The sequence below is a fragment of the Elgaria multicarinata genome, chromosome 7, assembly GCF_023053635.1.
Source record: "Elgaria multicarinata webbii isolate HBS135686 ecotype San Diego chromosome 7, rElgMul1.1.pri, whole genome shotgun sequence".
NCBI classification, from domain to species: domain Eukaryota; kingdom Metazoa; phylum Chordata; class Lepidosauria; order Squamata; family Anguidae; genus Elgaria; species Elgaria multicarinata.
This window is the reverse complement of record NC_086177.1, coordinates 86,884,515-86,907,758: the sequence shown is the minus strand read 5'-3', so window position 1 is coordinate 86,907,758 and position 23,244 is coordinate 86,884,515. Positions and strand designations below refer to the sequence as shown.

General features: G+C 39.0%; 1 protein-coding gene across 2 annotated transcripts in view; it reads left to right on the top strand.

The window, feature by feature from the left end:
• Window positions 1–23,244, top strand: part of STK3 (serine/threonine kinase 3) — a 144,015-nt gene that overhangs the window by 18,523 nt on the left and 102,248 nt on the right. For both annotated transcript variants that reach the window (XM_063130989.1, XM_063130988.1), the window contains exons 3-6: window positions 1,302–1,430; window positions 3,852–3,966; window positions 7,298–7,462; window positions 8,491–8,658. In XM_063130989.1, coding sequence (XP_062987059.1) covers window positions 1,302–1,430; window positions 3,852–3,966; window positions 7,298–7,462; window positions 8,491–8,658 — 577 coding nt within the window. The remainder of the gene's footprint in view (window positions 1–1,301; window positions 1,431–3,851; window positions 3,967–7,297; window positions 7,463–8,490; window positions 8,659–23,244) is intronic.

Genomic DNA, 23,244 nt, shown 5'->3' with positions numbered 1-23,244 from the left:
TGAAGTTCTTCAAATTCCTTTTGGTCAGACATAAAATAAGCCACAGTGGCTTCGCTGCCTGGGTTCGGACAACACACTAAGGCAGTGGCTGGGTGATGATTATGCTGATTGTACCAGTATGCACCACGGCTCACAACAAGCTGGCTTGTTTTCATCATGCAAACCGAGTAATTATCTGTTCCTGCCTGTGTAGAATTGGTTGGAGTGGAGTTTAGGGTAATCCGGTCTGAAGCAAAAGCTATTGAGTTATTCAGCTGGGGAAGACTCTCTTGCCTATTAAAGATGGTAATCAAGCATATATAATTTGAGCATATTTAACCTTTAAGCAATCCCATCCTATTGTTTGAAGTGTCATATTTTTCCCTTTTGTAAATAATTCCCAATAAAATTAATTTGTGTTCATTTTGAAAGCTTGTTTCTAGTGGTAGTGTCAATTCCATGCTGACAGCCATAGGAACCAGGCTACTGAGTTGATTTTAGATATAGAGGTGTTTTTTTTTACTGGCAGCTGTTAAAGGTTTTATAGTGCAGGCATCATTCCATAATGGTAAGGTCTAATTTGGAACTTTATTAAAAACTGTGGCAGTGTATTACATAGAAACAAACCTCAAAGGCTGTTTAAAAAAAGGGGGAAAAGGAACATAAGTCGGATAACCCACATATTGTTCCGTTGCGTATGGTGGGATAAACTACATTGTTTCTCTCACATGTGAATTTTAGAACTACATTCATTGACTGCTAAGCTCATAAACATAGGGCTCTATAGAACAAGACCCTAACTGAAAAATACTTCACACATGGGTTCAAACTCTGGGTTGTTTGTCCCCTAACAACCCAAGTTCAGACAACACGATAAGCAACCTAGGGACTAAGGTTCTCTGGGTTGCTTATTGCAGTGGGAGCAGGCAGACATGTAGCAACCAACGCACACTATTTCTCCCACTTATCTTCTCAACAACCCATGGTTTATTAATTGTGGGTTGTTGCGATGTGCAAACTGGGAAGAAGAATAGATTTTCTCACTTGTTATTTAAAGGTGATTAACACTGCATGTGAACTTGTAAACTGTGAGGAGCAGCTGTATGGACATACAGTGGGAAAGTGATGGGGAGCCACATTGGATTGTGGTGTATACCCCTTCCTTGTGTCCAGACATGATTCTATCTATCATATTTAATGGTATTGTATCAAACACTAACGTATAAGTGACAAATGTGGCTGTTGTGTAAAGTATTGTAATGGATAGTTTGGACATCACGATTGTTGTTAAGAGCCTAAATTAGTACTACTTTCTCTTCTAGGTCTTATGGCAGTGTATTTAAAGCCATTCATAAAGAATCTGGGCAAGTTGTGGCAATTAAGCAAGTCCCTGTTGAATCAGATCTACAAGAAATAATTAAAGAAATTTCTATAATGCAACAATGTGACAGGTATGGATCACGCTTATTGTGAGAACTGTGGCATCTTTTTTTTAATGCCTAAACATTATTTACTAGATAGTATGCGTTTTAATTGCTTGAGAAATGCAAGCTGAGGTTGAAAGCCACTTCAAAGTTTTCACAGTTCAGTGGTGAAAAATGTCAATGTTTTATTTGGTTTCAGCTCCTTCCTCCACCTGCTGGCTATAAAATAAAGTGGAGTCATTCTGACTGCAGCCGTTCCTTCCCTTTTGGAACCTTTAAATGCCTTGGCGTTGTCCTCATGTGAGGAGCTGGCAAATCCTATTTATGTCCCATGCTCATCTTAATTATTGTTATTGGGTATATGTTAAGGCTACATGCAAGGTAAATATTGAAATGAGATAGCTAGTGGAGGAAGTGTGTTTTATTAAAAGCAGTTGCCCTGAAGGATGTTGACAAACATAGCATATGTGGTGTCATGGGAATGCCTATATGCTGTTTAGGGTTTACGTATGGGGTGGCTAATGTAAGGTCCCAATCTCACTCTTCAGTCAGCAACTCTACCATGTAGTTCACTGTACATTCATGCTACATGGACTATGGCACCTCATTTGGGTCTTCATGGTTTTGGAGATGGCATTGAATAGATAGCTGATCATGGTAGAGGAATTTCCTAACACTAAAAAGTTGGGAATATGGTTGAAGCAGTTCTAAGCTAAAGGGATATCCTGCTTCAAAGAAATATTTATAGTCTGCCCTAACTCTGGGTTAGTGGCAGGTTATATTTTTATTTATTTATATTATTTATAATGTTTGCAGTTCTTCCCAATTTTGGGGGGATTCCATTTAGCTGTTGGGGGAGAGGGGGAAGAGAGAAGCCAATGTATCAAAATTCAAAATGTCCTTCAAGCTGTAGACAATTATTCTTTGCTGCTGTGGGTGTGATGGGAGACTTTCTAGGCAGTTATTTACATTGCCTGCAATGGGAGTTGGAGACAGTGTAGTATAAGGGAGGGGGTTTCTCCATGTCAAAGGTTTGCAGTGATAGGTAGGTGTTGAACAAAGATAAGGGTGTGCCCTTAGTAAAATATTGGTGATTCACTCCCTTGTAAAATATTTGTGGGCAGAAAACCTCCCTTTCTTTTGAGGCTTGTTTTATATCTGTGAAGATCTTTATGGACAACTTACAAATGCCCCAAAACACACAGTAGTTAAAGTAAGACTAACAGAACCTGAATTAGTGAATTGCAAGAATGCTACTTGACTCTAAATATTCAAATATCATATATACTTCGGCAGGCTTTTAATCATTCCTTTTTATTGCAGCTTGTTAATCTTTAATGTAAGGTCTTCAGAATTTGTTATGGAGATTGTCCCAAAATATTGTATCCTAGTAGTAGAACAATTGTAAGGGGCAAGGTTTAAAGTCTGCCATATCTCTCTGATAAGGATGAAATGGATTTTATGATACATTTATTCAAAGTTTGATACAAGCCCATATGGGAGTTGGATGCTCATCAAGCAGTACTTGAGATGTTCTGTTGACATTAGTATGCCATGGTAGTAATTGTTGCATTTAACTCAGTAGTGGGAGATAACATTAGAAAGAAAATTTGGAGATAGGGAGAGCTCCCTGACAGAGGGAAAAAGGAAGCCTTAAACTCTCAAGTCTTTATACCCTGGTGCCATGTTGCTATAACAGAAGCAAACTTAAACGTTATCTAATCATTGGAGATAATTTCTCCATCAGTAGATTATCATGTTGCTTTGACTGGTCAAAGCAACATTATGGAGTATTTTGAACACAGTTGCCTCAATCAAGTGACAATGAACAATGCAGAAGCAGGCTTTTGTGAATTAATCTTCTGCATATTGGAAGATATGAATGAAAGAGGGTTGTGCATGAAGTTCTCTTGGAACTGAATGCATAGTGCCAAACAAATGGTTCACGTGTTTGACCAGCTATTGGGTTGGTAAACATGTTCAGATACATGCATAAAGCAGATTTTTAGATTGGGCAAGGTATGTTTTGTCTTTTAAAATTATCTTCAAATTGCAGATATAGGTGGCCTTGTATTATACTCCTTGAGTTTCTGGTACACGACTACCTTCTGTCTGACAGTAATAGGGATGATAATTAGGAATTTCCATTGTTTGTCTTCTCTTCCATCTTTGGTAAATGACTTCTATAGTCATTAAAAAAGATACCCCTTCTCATACAAAATATGGTGAGCTGTTGGCTTATTATCACTTTTGCATGTGCACCATGTTTTTTTCATCCTTTTGAAAACTCGATTAAATCTTATAATGAAACATGAAACTTAAGCAGCTGCCACTAAGAAAAGAGAGCACTAAACTTTAATTCTCACACAATTGATCCTGGGCAGTGTTGCTTCCTAATATTATCAAATGTTAACTTGTATATGTTGACAGCCATGTTTTTGTTTTTAGCCCTTATGTTGTTAAGTACTATGGCAGCTATTTTAAGAATACAGACCTGTGGATTGTTATGGAGTACTGTGGAGCTGGTTCTGTCTCGGACATAATTAGATTACGGAATAAAACAGTAAGTTTTTATTTTTAATAAAATACTATATCTGAATATGTTTACGCAAGAAAAGAAATGTTCCCACCAGACATTTCTAATAGCTCAGTGGTAGAACACATGCTTTCCATGCTGAAGTCCCCATGCCCATTCTGCCAAGCAATGTCTGCAGGTAGAGAGTGTGCTTCCAACACTCTTCTTCAGCTTTCTTCATAACCTTGGGAGGGGATTGCCACAAAGCTGCCAGGATAACCTCCATCCACCTCTGCAGCTTCAAAGTGGGAAGAAGGTTTTTTTGTTCATCTTGCTCACCAGGGGGTGGTGCCATGCTTGCCATGAAAAGCATGGCGAGTGTAATTGTGGACACTTGGGTTTTCATAATAGCTTCCCGTTGATTAAGAGGTTGAAGAGAGAGCATTCCCTATGTCTGATTCTTCTGCTTGTAGAGAACAAACAATCACAGAAATGTTAATTTGGGACTTATGGCTAGACATGTACAGGATTGCATTCTTGATATGTGGTGATAATGATTCTCTCTGTAGTATGTGATGTTCAGGCTGTAGAGAGCTTTAAAGGAAATACCTAGAATCTTGAATTGACCTGAAAAGCAAACTGACAAGTAGTGAAGCTGATAGGGATTTTTTAAAATACATGTTAATATCCATCATACCTCTGATCTCTAGCTGTTGAAATTTGAAGCAACCTGCCTTTCAAAAAATCTTCAAGAGGAGACTTGTGTAAAGCATAGTGCGGTAATTGGGTTACAAAAGCATGGGTAATCATAGTAGCAGTCTACTCTCCAGAAGAATGTGCAGTTGGCGTATTGGATGTAATTGATAAAAACACTTCTAGCTGCCACTTTTGGTCTGTTCATTGAACAGTGTCCTGGTGCATTCCAAGGCCGTGAAAAGCAAGAGAAATGCAAGGCTAGGAATGTGTCCCAGGGGAGCTGCTCTAATATTACTCCTCCAGCACATTTGTGTAGAGAACTTATTAGTAGAGTGTAACCTTATAAATAAGCTCACAAAGGTTAGTAGCCTGTATTTTTTTTCTACATACCTGGTAAGAGGCTAATAGCTCATTTATTTATTTAAAACATTTGTATCCCGCCCTATATCACTAGGATCTCATACAATATAAAACAATAAATATACACAGCTAAAAACAAATTAAACCATGAATCAAGTTAAAACTAGTATATAATTTAAAAATAGTAAAAACAGTTAAAACAATGTGCAAACTTGGTGAATTTAACCATTAAAGGCTTTGTTAAAAAGCCATGTTTTTACTTGGCGCCGGAATAAAATCAGCGTTGGCGTCAGTTGGGCCTGCAAGGGGAGGGCATTCCACAGTCGGGGTGCCACAACAGAAAAAGCCCTCTCCCATGTCCCACCAAAGCGTATGTATTGCGTTGGTGGGATGCGGAGAAGGGCTCCTCCAACAGATCTCAAGTGTCGGGCAGGCATATATAAGGAGAGGCGCTCCCTCAAATATCGAGGTCCCAAGCCATTTAGGGCTTTAAACGTCATTACCAATACCTTGAATTCCGACTGAAATGCAAGCTTGCATCTCCATGCTGGCCAGAGAGTAGGGGAAGCTCCCTCCTCCACAGTCAGCAAGGAAACTCAGGATACTAGCTTCTCCTGGGGCACGTTCTAAACATTTCACAATTTTACTGAACATAGTTATTGTTCAGGATTGATGGTACTTCTTAGCAGGCTAGTAACAGCAGCAGCAAAAGCTGGCCACCAAGTGTGCTGGCAGGGATGCTCAGATTCTGAACAGTGGGCTTAGAATGAAAACGTATCTGGGTCAGAATGATTGTTCGTTCTATATTTTCACTTTTCTTGCTCCTCCTGTTTTCTTTAAAATTATTTGGTATAATGAAATACAAAATCCGCTAAGTCTTCCTCTTTCTCTTTCATTGCTAATAAAAGTTGACACTATTAAAAAATATTGGGCATTGCACTCGGTCTTTACATTTTTAGGTTAGTAAAAATGTAATATTTGCATGTTTGTGAGGGGAAAAAAGAGAGAAGGAAACATAGGACTACTTTCTTATGATTTCATATTTAGAAGAACCACGTATGCAAACCATATACAATATCCATCTGAAGGAATGGGAGCTTAGGAGTTACCCCGACCTTGCAGCAAACATGCGAACAGGAGGAACTGAGCCTCTGTGCTTGGCTTATGCCCCTTCTCACAATTCTCATCCCACTTCTTTGACCCTGGCATGATCAATTTAGCTGCCTGTGGATATGTTTCCAGAGATTGCCTAGGCATAACCAGCATTGTCCTTATGTGATCATCAGGGTTCCTGTGGCTTACAGCCTATGAACTATTCACAGGCCCATCAACATGGCATTTTGCCCCATTTCTGATGCATCCTAGGTCTGACGGAAGGCGTCCTGAGAATGTAAGGTGTCTTAGATCATGAATCTTGAAAATTCGCAGTTCAGAAATCTTAATGGTGTCGCTTGTATTGCAGTAGCACTCAAGGAGTTTGGGTAGTATTGGAGTATTGTTTTTATGCATTCTATAACCACATTCTCTGGTCAGTTTACAACAGAGATAAAAAATGCATACAATAAATGCATAAAAGAAATAATTGTATAAAAGCCATAGCCCATATAAACCTAATGTAAAGCAGGAACAGATTAGAAGTCTGGGGAAAATAAAAGAGGTATTTGTCTTACACTGAAATGACAGCAAGAATGCCAACAGCTACCTTAAGAAGATTATCATAAGGTCCAGGTAGGTGCAGATGGAGATAGGTGACCATTTAGGTACTCTGGGCCGATACTGTGAAGGGCCTTAAAGGTCAAAGCCAGCATTTTGGGTATTTTGAATACTATTGCATTCTGTACCTATGCAACCCAAAGTGTCTGTAACCTAAACCTATTTTAATGAATTGGTACGATGGGGTGAATTGTCTCTGTAATAAATAAATACACAATCTATGCTTTGGATATGCTTGTAAGTCTTTATGCTTTTCATGTCACATTTGTTTAGCCCTCTGCCTGCAATCTGTTCTTAATTGGTGGGATCTTTGTTCATGTTTGAAGCTTGTTGACTTCTGTGGGATCTTATGCAGGCTCATGGAGGTCAAGCCATGTGGATTGGATTGCAGGAGTGGGATCTTGACGGGGTCTTGCTTTCTGTATTTGTAAAACATTCTGCACAGCCTTTGCAAGCTATATAAATAATATAAGGCAGTTTGCATAATTTTGTGTTGCAATTCCTTAGTTATTCCAATTGTTTGTGTAAGTGTGTGTGTGTGTGTGTGCATGTGTGTATGTATATGCACATGCACACAAGAAAAAGTGGTTGGTTATTTGTTTCCTCATAGCTTACAGAAGATGAAATTGCAACCATTCTTAAATCTACGCTTAAAGGCCTTGAATATTTGCACTTCATGAGAAAAATACACAGAGATATAAAGGCTGGAAACATCCTCTTAAACACCGAAGGGCATGCCAAATTAGCTGACTTTGGAGTGGCTGGACAGTTAACCGTAAGTATAAAATCTATGCGTAAACTCGTATTTTATAAATGGGTAAAAACAACTCTACAAAAGAAGTTTCTGCTGCTCTTCCACTGCAATCCCAATGCCCTGGTGCATATTTCCCTGGCTAGAAATGAGAGCTTTTTATAGGGAGAGATGGGGCTTCTTTTTCCAGTAGTGAAGTGTATGAACATTTTTGCTTATTGAAATCAACTTGTCTTGTTGTCTTCAGTGGACTGGTATGAGTTTTATGGGGGTTGTCTAATCAATGACATCTGTGCCGTAAAGCTTTTGAATAAAGGGTTGAACCCAGATATTTGGTCATGCTCTGAACATGCAGTGAACAATTTATAAAATGAATTTGTCACATGCGACTCTACTGAAAATGTTGACCTCAACATGCAAAAAAAGAAAGAAAAGAGAAAAAAGCTCAGTGGTTTGCATTTAGAGTTGGAGGCCTTACATCTAGGTGGCCTGCTTCTATCCAAGTTGTAAATATACCATGGGCTAAAAAGACACTGGCTGATGATTGTTGCTGCTGCAGGTGGGATCGCAAGGTTTAGTGGTATTTCATACTTGAAATGGTAGCTGAAGTGTATGGCAAATGTGTATGTATGTGTGGTAAGGAGCTGTGCCCAATCCCAATGCCCTTTTGCATATACCTGTATGTTCTGTGTACTCAGAAAAGCATTTGTTACAGGCACACATTGTAGTTTTATGGTTACACACAAAATACATGTAGCAGTAAAAAAGAAGAAGTAATGTCTGAAGCAGCATTTGTGTATGTATATGAATGTGGAAGTTTGATTCTTGGAGTATTTATTTATTGGAGGCACCGACTTAGCCTGCAAAACATTGTAGACGCTTCTTGGATAAATGTTAAATTTTAAAGAAGACTGTATTACTGAGCTTTGTCAACACCTACTGGTGTTAAGTACTGATATACAGTTCCCATTTAAGTCAGATGTGATATTACAAATAGAGAAGAGAGAGAAATATTTTGAGATACATTAAGCTTTTTAACAATGTAATTACAGGATACAATGGCAAAGCGGAATACTGTCATAGGTACTCCATTTTGGATGGCTCCAGAGGTAATACAAGAGATTGGTTATAACTGTGTGGCAGACATCTGGTCCCTTGGCATTACTTCAATAGAGATGGCAGAAGGAAAGCCACCATATGCTGATATACATCCAATGAGGGTAAGAATCATACATTGTAATTTCATTATTAACTATACTTGCTCTTTATATTGTTGCTTTGTGGGAGAGTGGAAGAAGATGTTACTGGGTTGGTTCAGATGTAATGCTAAAACAGAGTCTAGAATGACAAGAATGAGCCTAGGCTCACATGCTTCCCTCTCCCCTTCTCCAGCAGGTGTTGGAAGCTTTCATTTGGAAGCTTTCATTTCAGTATCTTATTAACTGTAATTTGCTATATTGTCTGGAACTGGACAAACTGTGGTTAACCTTAACTATGGTTAGTGAAAACAAGCCTCCAAACCCTGGTTTATGAAACTGGCTTGTTTTCACTAATCTTAGGTAAGTTTAACCATAGTTCAAGGTTCGGGCAGCAGCACGTTATTTTGTGGTTAATCTAAAATGGAAGCAGAAGTTTTGAATCTCTTCATGGTTTGTGTCAGGAGGAGCAGGAAGCACACAAACTCAGGGGAGGCTAGGCTTGTTTGTGTCCAGGCTACCTGTGGGATCACCATCTCCCATACAATCCGCCCCGCACACTCAGGTCCTCTGGCAAGAATTTCCTTCAGCCAGCCAAAATTAGGCTGATAGGTATTACCCAGAAGACCTTCTTTTCTGCTGCTCCCAGACTGTGGAATGGCCTGCCAGAGGAGATTCGTCAACTTAACAGTCTTTTAGCATTTTAGAAAGCTATAAAGGCTGATCTCTTCTGGCAGGCCTATCCAGTGGAATTTTAGGATGCTTTAGGATGTTTTTAGGATTTTTTTAGGATGTTTTAACAATGTATACTTAATGTATATTTAATTAGTATTAAATATAATGTATATACATTAAATATAATGTATATTTAATTTGTATTTTATACTTACTGTTGCTTCCCGCCGCGATCAAAATGGAGAGGAGGGCAAGAAATAAATTTATTATTATTATTAAATGCGAAACCATGGTTTAGTGTTGGGTCCAAACAAAGCTACTGTACCTCTCTTAAGAAGATTGGAACTAGAGCTTGATATTCAGTTGCTTAGATCTGCAATTCAGCACTAAATTGCTATCAGTAAAATACAAACCTTACAGCAGGAGTGGGCAACTTGTGGCCTTCCAGATGTTTTGGCTTACAGTTCCCATTAGTTCTAGTCAGTGCAGCCAATGATGAGGGATGATAGCAGCTGTAGGCTAAAACATCTGGAGGGTCACAAGTTGCCCAACCCTATGTTACAATGATAGACGGCACTGAAACAAATTATGCTACACGGCATTTAATATTCAGAGGGTAATTATTTCCATTATGCGGTAAAAAGATAACTGCTGCTATTTAATGGCAGGGGTATTAAAATCTTCAGTTTAATAAATCAGTAGCTATCTTTCAAAATGGCATTTGCTGTCACCAAGCATATTTTGATATTTTGCTGATCTAGTTCTGCTATTTTTGGCAATTTAGGAGTCATCATTTTGGTAGAAAGACAGCATATGAATATTTACGGAGTCATATGAATATTTGTGTCCATTATAGTAGATAAGTATTTTGCTAAAAAAAAAAGGCATATATGTATTATGTCCATGTGATGTCAGCTAGTTTTTTGGTTCTCTTGCGATGATAGGCAAGGTAGTGCCTTGACTCATAGTTGGAGATGGGGGGAGCTTTTGACGGAGGCTAGCAGTATTAACTTACGGCAATCCTTCTCCAGCCAAGGGCTTGGTGTATTATGCTTACCTATTCCTCTCCTTGGGTGTCCATTGTGTTTCATTCCAGATGTTGAAATAAAGGGTAACACAGGATGATGGGGAGACATGCATTTTCCTTTAAACCCAAACAGCCCCACCCAATCCTACCCATAGCTCTCGTCTTTTAAATAAGATAATTCCCAAAGGTAGCCTAGTCTCCTATCTCAGCACTGAAGACCCCTGGTTTGAGTGAGAAAGAGAAAGCTTCCTTGGATTTAAAACAAAAAATCATTCCCCCTTGGTTATCGAGAAAAGGTCTGAAGTCTAGGCATGGGTTGTTCCACTCCTTTAATTTGTATTCTTGTGCTCTTGATGAGTAACCAGCTGTTTAAAGGACCAGTCACATAAGTTGGCATGGTCGGGTGTCCCTGTTAAGAGTCTCTCAGATCTGCTCTTCCTCTTCACAATTACAAACTGCTTGTTCGCTTGCTTCTCTCTCCGGCCCAGACAATGGTGGAGTGAGATGGTGGAGCAATAGATGCCATTGCCTGCTTTATTTATTTATTTATTTATTACATTTCTATACCGCCCAATAGCCGGAGCTCTCTGGGCGGTTCACAAAAATTAAAAACATTCAAAGTATAAAACAACAGTATAAAACCATAATATAAAATACAATATAAAAGCTCAACCAGATAAAAACAGCAGCAATGCAAAATTACAAATTTAAAATACTAAGTTAAAATTTATTTATAAACAGTTAAAATACTGGGAGAATAAAAAAGTCTTCACCTGGCATCTAAAAGCATATAATGTATGTGCCAAGCGAACCTCCTTAGGGAGCTCATTCCACAGCCGGGGTGCCACAGCAGAGAAGGCCCTCCTCCTGGTAGCCACCTGCCTCACTTCCTTTGGCAGGGGCTCGCGGAGAAGGAACCCTGAGGATGACCTTAGGGTCTGGGCAGGTACATACGGGAGGAGGCATTCCTTCAGATAACCTGGCCCCAAGCCGGTTAGGGCTTTAAATGTTAATACCAGCACTTTGAATCGGGCCCGGACCTGGACTGGCAGCCAATGAAGCTGGAAAAGGACTGGCGTAATGTGGTCTCGTTGGCCAGTCACTGTTAGTAAACATGCTGCCCTGTTTCGTACCAGTTGAAGTTTCCGGACTGTTTTCAAAGGCAGCCCCACGTATAACGCATTGCAGTGGGAGTAACAGTTTGGAAGAGGAGGAGCAAAAACAGCAAGCTGGCAACGGTGTTAGGCTTCCTTAGGAGGATTGTTTGCCCAAGGGCCCTCCAAAACCCGGGTAAGGCACTGGCTTGGGAGAAAGATATGCTACCACTCATGGATCATGTTACAGACTCTGTTTGTTTGTCTGTAGTAAATGAATTATCTTGGGGCTTGAAGTATTAGTTATAGAACTGTTAACGTACAAAACTTATTTTTGATAGATGTACTGTATGTTTATGTTTAGGGTGAAAAGCGAAGCAAATAACATTTTTTAATTTTAAAAGAATATGTGGCTTATTTCTAAGAACATAAGAGTCCTGCTGAATCACGCTATCTAGCCCAGCATTGTTCCCACAGTGGCCAACTTGACATCCATGGGAAGCCCACAACCCATGTAGACGCAGTAATTAGAAATTACTTATATTTAAGAACAATAGTGTTTTTAAACAGAAATTAATGATATCTTCATTACATCTGGGATAACTTTGACATAATTGCTTGGAAGTTGCATTGGGTAATGAAATGTAAGAGCTAAATTATCAGATTATTTTCTAAGCATGACCATAGCTGCTTATAAACTAAAGGGTCAGTATTTTAACATGCCGGATTGTGAATTTTTTTAATCCTTGTAATCAAATGTATTATATCAAAGAGCAAAGTCATTTTTAAAATAACAATGCTGGCTTACTCAGAACACATGTTCTTGTTAATAATTTGTGTTCTGGCCTTTAAGGGCTTGTATGCAGTTAATACTCTTTTGTATATTTGATACTCCACAGTTCTTCTTAATTTTTATTAGTGAGTTGTTACAGTGGTTAAGAAGAAATACACAGATTTCAGTTGTGATAGTTTTCCCAGTGTTATATGATCCAACTTCACAAGATTCCTGGACATATGTAGATGCTTTTTCTATTTTGTTTTAGTTAAGACATTCAATTGATATAGGCAAGCATGAAAGCTTGGGCAAACTTTCATTGCTTTTTCTGGATCTTGCTTAGATTCTGTGGTATTTATGTAAAACACTGTTTTGTAACTTGGGAATGCATGCTGAAGTTATTCTGTATGCTATTTTGCTGTAGGCTGGTTGGCGCTGCCACAAAGGTAATGCATTGCCAGTAGGCCATTTCCTTGTCAATTGCATTTACAATCTAATAGAGATATTACATGACTTTTTAAACAAGTGTTTTGGCAGGGGCGGAAATGGCAGATTCCATGCAAACAAGCATAGCTTCCTCTCCCTAACCACACACTAGCTACTCAAGCAGTTGTACTAAAGCTTGTGAGGGTGCGAAGGTAAGGAAAGGATTTCAGGTTGAAAGACTGCAATAAAAGTACTTTAAGGCTAAGTATTCAGGGACATAGATCAGATCTTTGTCAAAAAACAGCACGGTCTTGTTGTGGTTGGAAAGGTTGTTGTTGAAAAGGTGGTGACAATCAGCCAGTGCAGTAGGCTAGTTAGTATATTCTAAAGCTGCGCAGTGTGCCTGGGGCTTTTTCCACAGTTGATCTAATGTGACTAGTAGTTTTAGGAATGTTGGATACAAGGGCCACCTGCTTTGCTGGCATCAGTAAATGTTCTTTTTCTATGTTAAAACCTTTTAACTATCAACCTCTTGAGGCAGGAAGTCTTAAAGGGAAAAGGTTTAGTTGGTGTTGGTAGTAGATTGCTATCTCTAGTAGAAGTGCCTCTAAATTCCTATTCATATATCAGAATTAACAGTAAAATAAAGCAGACTCTGGAAATAAAAGGTGGCTATAATAGGGACACTGTAGAAGTTTGTTTCTGTTCCAATACTGTGGCTTGAACTACATGTAATGGAACTTACTTGGTCGCTACCCAAACCTACATCTCCCTTCTCATAATGTCATACCATACATTTTGCAGGACTACACATCACCAGGCTGCAAGTTTCCTTGCTGCCTCAAATGAGAACCAATGAAGTAGGGGAGAGGCTGGGACGTACACAGCGCAATGACATCGCCTCATCCATTTTGTGGTATGCAGTAATGTCTAGCACTTTCGTGATACAGCCAGGAATCTCTCAGCATAGCAACACTGCATCACATTTCTTGTAGTCTTAGACCAGCCTTCCCAGCCTGGCACTCTCCAGATGTGTTAGACTATAATTCCCATAATCCCCAGCCAGCAAGGTCATTGGAGGGCAGCAGGTTGGAGAAGGATATACTAGATATTAAAGGAGAAGAGAGGTGGAGGAGGAGGCATGGGGCTACGATGGTTTTTGAAAGAAGCCATGTGGCTCATGTCCTTGCCTTCATCAATTACTTTTTTATCCTTTATCCAGCAGCTGATTTTAATTTTTGTTTTTTTTTTAAAAAAATCCCCCTTAATCTGTTTTACTATCAAGCAACACAAATATTTATAAGCATCATGGGCTATGTTGAAAATGGTTAACAGCCTCTGCCATGTTTCAAATGTTATTTGGTTTGGTTCTCACTTTTCTGACCATGCCTTATAGTTAATTTCTTTGCATGATAACCACATATATTTCATGGTTTGCCAAGGCAGCGGGAGTTTAATAGATAATTTAGCAATTTCAAAATACCCTTAGGTCTTTGTTGTCCCATGCTAGTATTTTCTGGGCATCTGTTGTCTTGAAAGGGAACTTTTGTACACATATTGTATACTGAGAAGAAAGGAGTGGAATTTGTGCTATACTTATTGTCAACCAGTAAATCTTCAAAAAAAAGTGGGCTACACAGTGCAGGCCTCTGAACCCCAGCTGGAACTTAACCCTGGGATAACGTTCCTTTTCCTTCCTTTATCCTTTACATTACACCCACATACAGTTTCCAAGAAGGCTTCAACCTTGGTGGCATTCCAAGAAAACATTGCCAGCCTTTTGTATAAGCAAGTTAGCATTGAAAATCCCCCCCTCTAATTTATGCTGTTTTTGTCTTGGGAGAGGCTAGTAATGCAAGATCTTAAAAACATATCCAGCATTTGCCTTTATTGTGTTCTGCACTGAAGTTGTTGGTAATGGACATGTGGACATCATATGTTCCACAAAATACCGTAGGAAGCCAATTTGAAATGTTTCCATTTGCCTTAAGTCCAATCATGATATTTATTTTTCCATGGCACTTACCCAGATTATCCATACCTCCTGCTTAGCTTGTGTCACTGCCACCATGGACTAATCTGCTTGTGATCACCAGTTTCTTTCCAACGTATCTTATAAGCAGCTGCCTTTCTCTACAGAGCTCTTGATTCTGTTTATATTCCCATATAGCAACATGAATACCCAATATCTGGACATACTACTGGGAATCACTGGACATATAAGATCAAAAGTGAAGAAAAAAGTGGCTTTGGGCATTATTAGCTATTGAATGTTGCCCTTCCTTTTTTCCTTTTCTTGGCAACTGGGGCAATACTTGGCAACTGTATATCCTCCAACATTCCCAAAATAATTCTGGGTAATGTATTACATGACTGCTTAAGAGAAAGTTAAGAGAGACTGTATAATCTTTTTCTCAAGACAATTGTGGCTGAAATTTTAGTGTCTATGAAGTCACCTCTGCAGATCCTCTTTAATATTGCCTAACTAGCACTGTGAATCTGCACTTTTTCTTCCAGCAAGGGTTAATTGCTTAGAAGGGTTCACTGCAGAGTACACTTGGTTTTTATGTTTGTATATATTTAAATTTATATCCCGCTTTTCAGCCAAAAAAGACCTTCAAAGCAGTTTGTAACTAACTTGTTCAAGATGTAAAGAAACATGATTTACACCAGGGGGAAAAAGTGCTTAAAGCAATCTTTCATTTGTGTGTGTGTAAATGGATTCTGTTTTCTGAATTCCAGTAAGTTGCCTATCTCATAATTTGCTGTGAAAGCCACAGTACTCACAGCTATAGAAAATCCTGCAGGGATTTCCTCTGCAAGAACAAGAGTGCAAATGAGCAGGGCTGAAGTTATTCTATTATTATTATTATTTTATTATTATTATTTATTTATATAGCACCATCAATGTACATGGTGCTGTACAGATAACACAATAAATAGCAGGACCCTGCCGCGTAGGCTTACAATCTAATAAGTTGTAGTAAACAATAAAGAGGGAAGGAGAATGCGAACAGGCACAGGGAAGTGTAAACAGGCACCGGGTAGGGTGAAGCTAAACAGTATAGAGTCAGAACAAACTCAATATTTGAAGGCTATAGGGAAAAGAAAAGTTTTTAGCTGAGTTTTAAAAGCAGTGATTGAGTTGGTAGTTCTCAAGTGTTCTGGAAGAGCGTTCCAGGCGTAAGGGGCAGCAGAAGAAAAAGGACGAAGCCGAGTAAGGGAAGTGGAGGTCCTTGGGCAGGCGAGAAGCATGGCATCAGAGGAGCGGAGAGCACGAGCGGGGCGATAGTGTGAGATGAGAGAGGAGAGATAGGCAGGAGCTAGACCGTGAAGAGCTTTGAAGGTCAGCAGGAGAAGTTTATATTGGATTCTGGAGTGAGTTGGAAGCCAATGAAGAGATTTCAGAAGTGGAGTGACATGGTCAGAGCGGCGGGCCAAGAAGATGATCTTAGCGGCAGAGTGGTGGACAGAGACCAGCGGACTGATGTGAGACGAAGGAAGGCCAGAGAGAAGAAGGTTGCAGTAGTCCAACCGAGAGATAACCAGTGCGTGAACGAGAGTCTTGGCAGAAGAGACAGACAAAAATGGTCGAACCCTGGCAATATTATACAGGAAGAAACGACAGGATTTAGCTACTGCCTCGATGTGAGGAGTAAAGGAGAGCAAGGAGTCAAATATAAAGCCAAGACTACGAGCTTCCGTGACCGGAGTAAGCGTGACATCGTTGACAGTAAGAGAGAATGAGAGGTGAGGAGAAGGTTTAGGAGGAAAAACAAGCAATTCAGTCTTTGCCATGTTAAGTTTCAAATGACGATGAAGCAGCCAGGCTGAGATTTCTGAGAGACATGCCGAGATACGATCGTGAACATCAGGAGAAAGTTCCGGAGATGAGAGATATAATTGTGTATCGTCGGCATACAGGTGATATTGGAGGCCGTGAGATTGGATAAGCATTTGGGGAAATTTGTACGAGGGCTGATTTGTACCTTGTTTCAGTAGGTTTTTTAATAGAAGAAATTGGATTTAATTATTAATGTGTTGCACCTATGAATGGATACATATCTGACTTAGTTGAGAGATCTTATCAAATCTTAAATAAATATAATTACGAAAGCAATATATTTTGTAAGTAATGAATGCAGTGAAAAATACCCCCGCCCCAGCAATATGATAGTTTGAAAAACAGGACATGGCTAATACTTTCTCATTTAAATTGTGTTTTGCCGGCCAATATACACTAACATAGTTTTCTTAAATTTTAATTGTGATAAATTATATTTTGGAGGCTGTTTTGGGATGGATGAAGGTGAACAAGCTGAAAGTTAATCCAGACAAGACAGAGGTACTGTAGGTTGGGAAACCAACTTCTTCGGATGGAGGTTTACAACTGGTCTTAGGTGGGGCTACACTCCCCCTAAAAGACCAAGTACGCAGTTTGGGAGTCCTCTTGGAGTTAACTGGGCAAGCCCAGGTGTCCAGGAGTGCATTCTACCAGCTTAGGCCTCAGTTATCCATGCACTAATCACACCCAGGCTGGACTTCTGTAATGCGCTGTACATAGGTTTTCCTTTGAAGACCGTTTGGAAGCTTCAGCTGGTGCAGAATGCAGCCACCCGAGGCTTGGTGGGGGCGATTTGACCACATAACGCCTATACTGCCCTGAAAGGCAGCCAAGAAATGTTTTAAATAAATAAATAAATAATTTTGCATTTAGGGGGCCACACTGTGCAAGGTGATGGCTACTTAGTTATTACTGACAGGTAGTTTACTTTGGGTTAGGAGATGTGATACTGATGTGTATTAAACTTAACAGGCGTCGTTTTACTGCTTTCCTGAAATCTGCTGAAGTCCTGAGACTAGAGAGAAGGTATTAGGGAAACATTTTCCATGGCAAGGCACAGGCACATTCCTATAATACATGACCCTTCCTTTATTTATAGTTTTGTCCATACAATTGACTAGGTGATGGCGCTCTTGCCAGAAGTCATTGCAATTAGGTCAAACTATACATTTTAAAGATTGTCCTTTTTGGTTATGCTTTTTTCTGCCACTTTGCATTTCACACCACCTTTCTTATCTTTCATTTCTGCTTGTTCTCTGCTCTGTGTTATGTGTCCTATGATTGAGCCTGCTTTCCATTTGCCTGTTAAGCAGATTATTTGATCTTTTAAATTCCTTCTCAAACTCTGTCTTGAGCCGTCAAAGATTCAACCTATTTAGCTGTCTGCTATTAATTAACCTCCCCCTCTCCTATCTTTATAACCTTTGCATCAAATTTAGTAATCTCCCTGTGGGTTTGCACATGTCCAGTCTATAATTGAGCCCTAGTGGGCTTGGGTAATAGTTTGTACAGGAGCCATACTCTTGATGTGTAAATAGAGAAAAAATACACCTTGGGTAGAAAAACTTGTATTAATAATTACTTTGCACTTGGGTCCATGCCTTCTTAAGCAGGCATGTTTTCACTGTCTGCTGGAAAGCAATGTATGTTTAAGTCAGGTAGGACTCTCTCTGGACAGCATTCCCAGAGACTTTGCTTTACTATGCATCCATTTGTGCTTCTAGTCTAACATGAGAATATTTGCTGGTGCTGGTGCTCACTAACGTTCCAGCATATCTTTGTGTATAGACTTTGCCAAACACACACATCTATATATCTATAAAACGCTAAGGCGCCAATGCGTGGCATGGCTAAGCAACAGGATATATAAACACAACTGGCACATGTGCATGCTTCAGGTAAGTCCTGCGGGTTGGTGAGTCGGGAGCGGCTGGGAGTGGCAAGTCCAATGGACTCCGAGGGCATGTCTACACAATACATTCTCCCAGTATTTTAACAGTCTATAAATAAATTATAACTTATTTATTTATTTAAAGCATTTTTATAGCGCCGCCTCACCATTTCTGGCATCGAGGCGCTTTACAATAACACATAAAACAATTCCATTAAATTCCATTTTAAATTTGTAATTTTGCATTGCTGCTGTTTTTATCTGGTTGAGCTTTTATATTGTATTTTATATTATGGTTTTATACTGTTGTTTTATATTTTGAATGTTTTTAATTTTTGTGAACCGCCCAGAGAGCTCCGGCTATTGGGCAGTATAGAAATGTAATAAATAAATAAAATAAATAAATAATACACCAGCCCTATATCCCAGGATTGTCCCTGGATAATTCCTGTGCATCCAAATGCCACACAGTTGATCCTGGGAGCAGGCAGGGATGATTCCTCCATTTTCCTAGGATAACCCTTAGGTGTAGAAAGGGCCCCAGTCGGCCTCATGCCCAGCTTTTCTGGGTGCCTGCAGAAAAGCCAGAAAAGTATGATACTGAGCAATAAAGTATTAGTGCTCAGATTGTCTGTGCGAGTCAAGGTAGTTTATATAATATGGAAACATGTTTGATCCTATGAGCCTTCGCCCAAATTTCAGGAAAAACGGATTCTTTTTTTACTTCCTTCACAGATGTCATTGGAACAAGTGAATCCTCCCCAGACACTAGAAAAAGTTTGAACCTTAGCAAATGGGCTTCTTTGTTTCTATCAGAGATGGAATAGGTAGACCCATGTTTTTGCTTATGGCATGGTTCATTAATTGGGCTGATGATAAAGAAAAGATTAATTTTCCTTTGCTGTTATTGACAGTTCCCTTTTGAGGCCCTTATTGTACTGAGCTGATGTGTCTTTAGCACTGCTTTTTCTCTCATGTCACTTTGGCTGGGAGTCCCTACCCACCGCTCTCCATGTTTTCCTGTCCCATGTGGGAAAGAGCACACCACCCTGAAGTGGGGCATGGCAGATTTTGGGTCACTGAATTGCCCACTGAAAGTACAGAGTAATCCCTTTTGAAAGAGACTTCATGCAGACTCCCAGAAGTACTGGGGAGGATAAGGAGAGGGCCTTTTCGCAGGACTTCAGGATGTGTTTTTGGGTTGTTATAAATCAATGCAAAACTATTTTAAATCTTTGCATAAGTAGGAAAATTTAATTGAGAATGTGTAATAAAGTAGCAAAAGGAAAGAATATATGAAATTTGGACTACAACTCAAGTCTAATTGAAACTTAAATAGAAAACATTTATTTCAGACTGCTAAATGAGGATTTAATTAAAGTAAAATTAGCTCATCTTTTTTGTTTTATCCTTGAATAGGAAATTTGAAACATGCTTGACTTGATGGTTGGCTTTCTCTGACTTTGATTAATCACTTTCAAAGTAAGCAGAGGATCAGAACAATAATTTCATAATTACACGCCAGTGAGTTAACTTGAAACCTTAACTAAAATAACTGTAAAGGAAGTATGATGATGGTTAGTTCCATTGAATGTTGTATATTTTTGTTATACAACTCAAATACTTACAAGTGCTAATCTGAAAAAAGAGCAGCTCCATGGTTCTATTCATTTATTTTCAGGATGTTTTAATAGGAAAATGTTTGAGCTGGGAATATTAATTTCAAAGGCACTGTACCAATAGTTAGGAGCTTATTCAACCTTCCTTGATGTCAATAGAAGTCTCCTTTGGTCTTCTGTACACATTAGATCAGGACCTACAACTTTTAAGCTTTGTTGAGGATATATTTGATGGAACAGTCATTGTGGTTAAATTATTCAACAAATCTTGCTCAGTGTGAATTATTATTATTGCATGGTAATGTGCTAGCTTACTTTACCCAAGAGAAAAGTTATAAATAAAACCTTGAACTAGCAGAAAGAATTTAAAACTGCTACACGGCGTGGTTGCTTGTGATGTGAGAGAGCAACATCTCCCTATGGACCAAAGTGCAAGGCAAAACTATTTTGCAACATGAAGATTTGCAAAAAGGTCAAAGCTACTGCTGACCATGATCTCCTGCCATTTTGTGCTCTTCTATATGGCTGTTTCATAGGCATAGTTATTTGGCTCCTGTATGGATAAGCAAGCCTATAATAGATGTCCTTGCCTGCCTACTTACACCTCTGAGCTAAATTGCAAATACTGAAATTCAGGGACAGCTGATGTTGCAGAAAACCTGGCTGGACTGATGTTGTAGGCAGGAGCAGAAAGGAAAGTAACAGAGGCCCATTGCTATTCCTGCAATGCTGACAAGGGAATGTGTGTAACAGCCATTGCAAATCAAACATCACAGACCTAGTTTTCATGTCACCTCCGTTGGCTGAAGCACCCTATTCTTCAGTAAGACTCAATCAGCGGTTAGTCATTAGGTAATGGTACGCATGCATATACATCTATGTGTATGAATTAGCCCTTCGTCCCGCTTTGCCTTCATAGTAATGTGCTTTGCTGCCATCTCTCTGGGCAAGGGACTAGAACATAAACATTATATATAAATTTATTTCTTACCTGCCTCTCCGATTGGATCGAGGCGGGGAACAACAGCAATAATAAAATACATAAAATACTGATTAAAAACATAGCACACACTGTTAAAAACATCCTGAAAGCATCCTAAAATTCTACTGGATAGGCCTGCCGGAAGAGATCAGTCTTGATAGCTTTCTTGAATGCTAAAAGACTGTCAAGCTGATGAGTCTCCTCCAGCAGGCTATTCCACAGTCTGGGAGCAGCAGAAGAGAAGGTCCTCTGGGTAACGGTTGTCAGCCTAGTCTTTGCTGACTGAAGTAGATTCTCCCCAGAGGACTTGAGTGTGTGGGGCGGATTGTATGGGAGAAGACAATTCCGCAGGTAGCCTGGACCCAAACCATGTAGGGCTTTAAAGGTAATAACCAACACTTTATACTTTGCCTGGAAACTAATTGGCAGCCAGTGAAGAGATTTTAAGACTGGTGTAATGTGATCACCCCTAGATGTACCAGTGACCAACCTGGCTGCCATATTTTGAACTAGTTGAAGTTTCCGGACTAGGCACAAAGGTAGCCCTATGTAGAGTGCATTGAAGAAGTTGAGCCTCGAAGTTACCAGCGCATGCACTACCATCTTTAGGTCTTCTAACTCTAGGAAGGGGTGCATTATACACACGTTTTATCTATAAGCTCTTAATTACCTTTCATTAATTTCCATTTGCCCAGATACTCTTTCTACATGAGCTGAGTTGAACAATATGAAATCTGATAGTTAGCATGGCAATGACTTCTGTGATTAGTATGTTAAAAACAAAGAAAAATGAGATGGCACTTCAATGTTCGTTTATGAATTTGTGAAGTATGAAAGTGTGTCAAGTTTTTAAATGCTAGCATAATTTCTATCAGAATAACTAATATTTGGGAAAGCAGTAGACAGAAACTTTGCTAACAAGCAGCTACTTTCATAACACATGTTTTAAAATGCAGAGTATATTTACTCTTTGGGGTCTAAGATGTTTGTCAAACTTTTAATCACAAAGCGAAAAAAACCCTACAGTCTGAAGAATATTAAGCTTCCATCCTGCTGCTCCCTTTATAAATCCAGTATAATGATTGACTTTGCTGGGGCCCTAAGATTATTTAGACTAGAAGCTAGTTAAAATATAAGGTTGGAATAAAGCCTATTAAAATCTGTATACATGTAATCTCTATACTTAATGCTTATTCAAAAACAACATAATACCAAAATATGTTTTGAGGGTTATGATGCATATTTAATATAACAGCCTTATTTATAAAGAAGAGGTGCCAATCAATCTAAATTTGTTGTAGCTAAAATTTGATGGTCTAAGGATAACTTATAATTCCTTTCTTGTTATAAAATAGTCAAATTTTGTAGCTGTATCAGTTAAGAAGTTTATGGAAACTTGGTTTAAGATTGTTTAAAAGAGTACAAAATCTTTAATTTGAATTTGATGGCACCTGGTTTCATTTTTGTTCCCCCAGCAACACCACTAGTACCAAAAGTTACCAGTAGACCACCCTGGTTTAAGTGAAGAATGAAATCATTCCGGCCTTTTCTTTTTAGCCCTTTAGTTTGCTGACTAAATATTTAAACAGAGGTATAACACATCTGTTATAGTTTGTGACATAGCTGTAGAGCAAGACTTTGTGGTGCATAATTTGCATTTTTAAAGAAAAATTCCAGATTAATCTTAAAATTGTCTTCATGTTTAGCACTCTGAAATCTATGATTTACATTTTACAAAGCAAGAAGTAAGAATGTGTATTTTAAAGTAAGAGCAGCTTTCTTTCTGAGAAGTAGACCTAAAAGTTCATATTTTTAGCTTGCATGGTCTATTTTTAACATTCTATGAATCCAAGGTTGTTTCCAGATGTGAGTTAGTTTTCATTATTGAGGTTCCCATGGGAAAGAGAGAGAGCCAACACAAATGTTACCTCCAGATTTTTGCTCTTGTGCCTTTTTGACAGTGTCAGTAAGTTTACATTGACTATGAGCATTGGTTAAAATGTTTAAAGATGTGCATGGAATTTTAAGCATTATAAGTCCTTAGATTTGTTTTTTTGGGTGGTATGTTAGAAAAGGCTGGTGCAGGGGAGGACAATAAAATCTGTAAAGGCTTGGCTGCCATTCCATGTACCAGGAGAGTTTGAAAAATTATTTTTGCAACTGTGGTGATGAACTAGTGAAATGAAAATGTCATACTGTCTTGAAGGGCACATGGATTTTATATAACATATGCTTCCTCTTCTTACAAAAGGAACCTAAGTGAACAACAATTGCTCA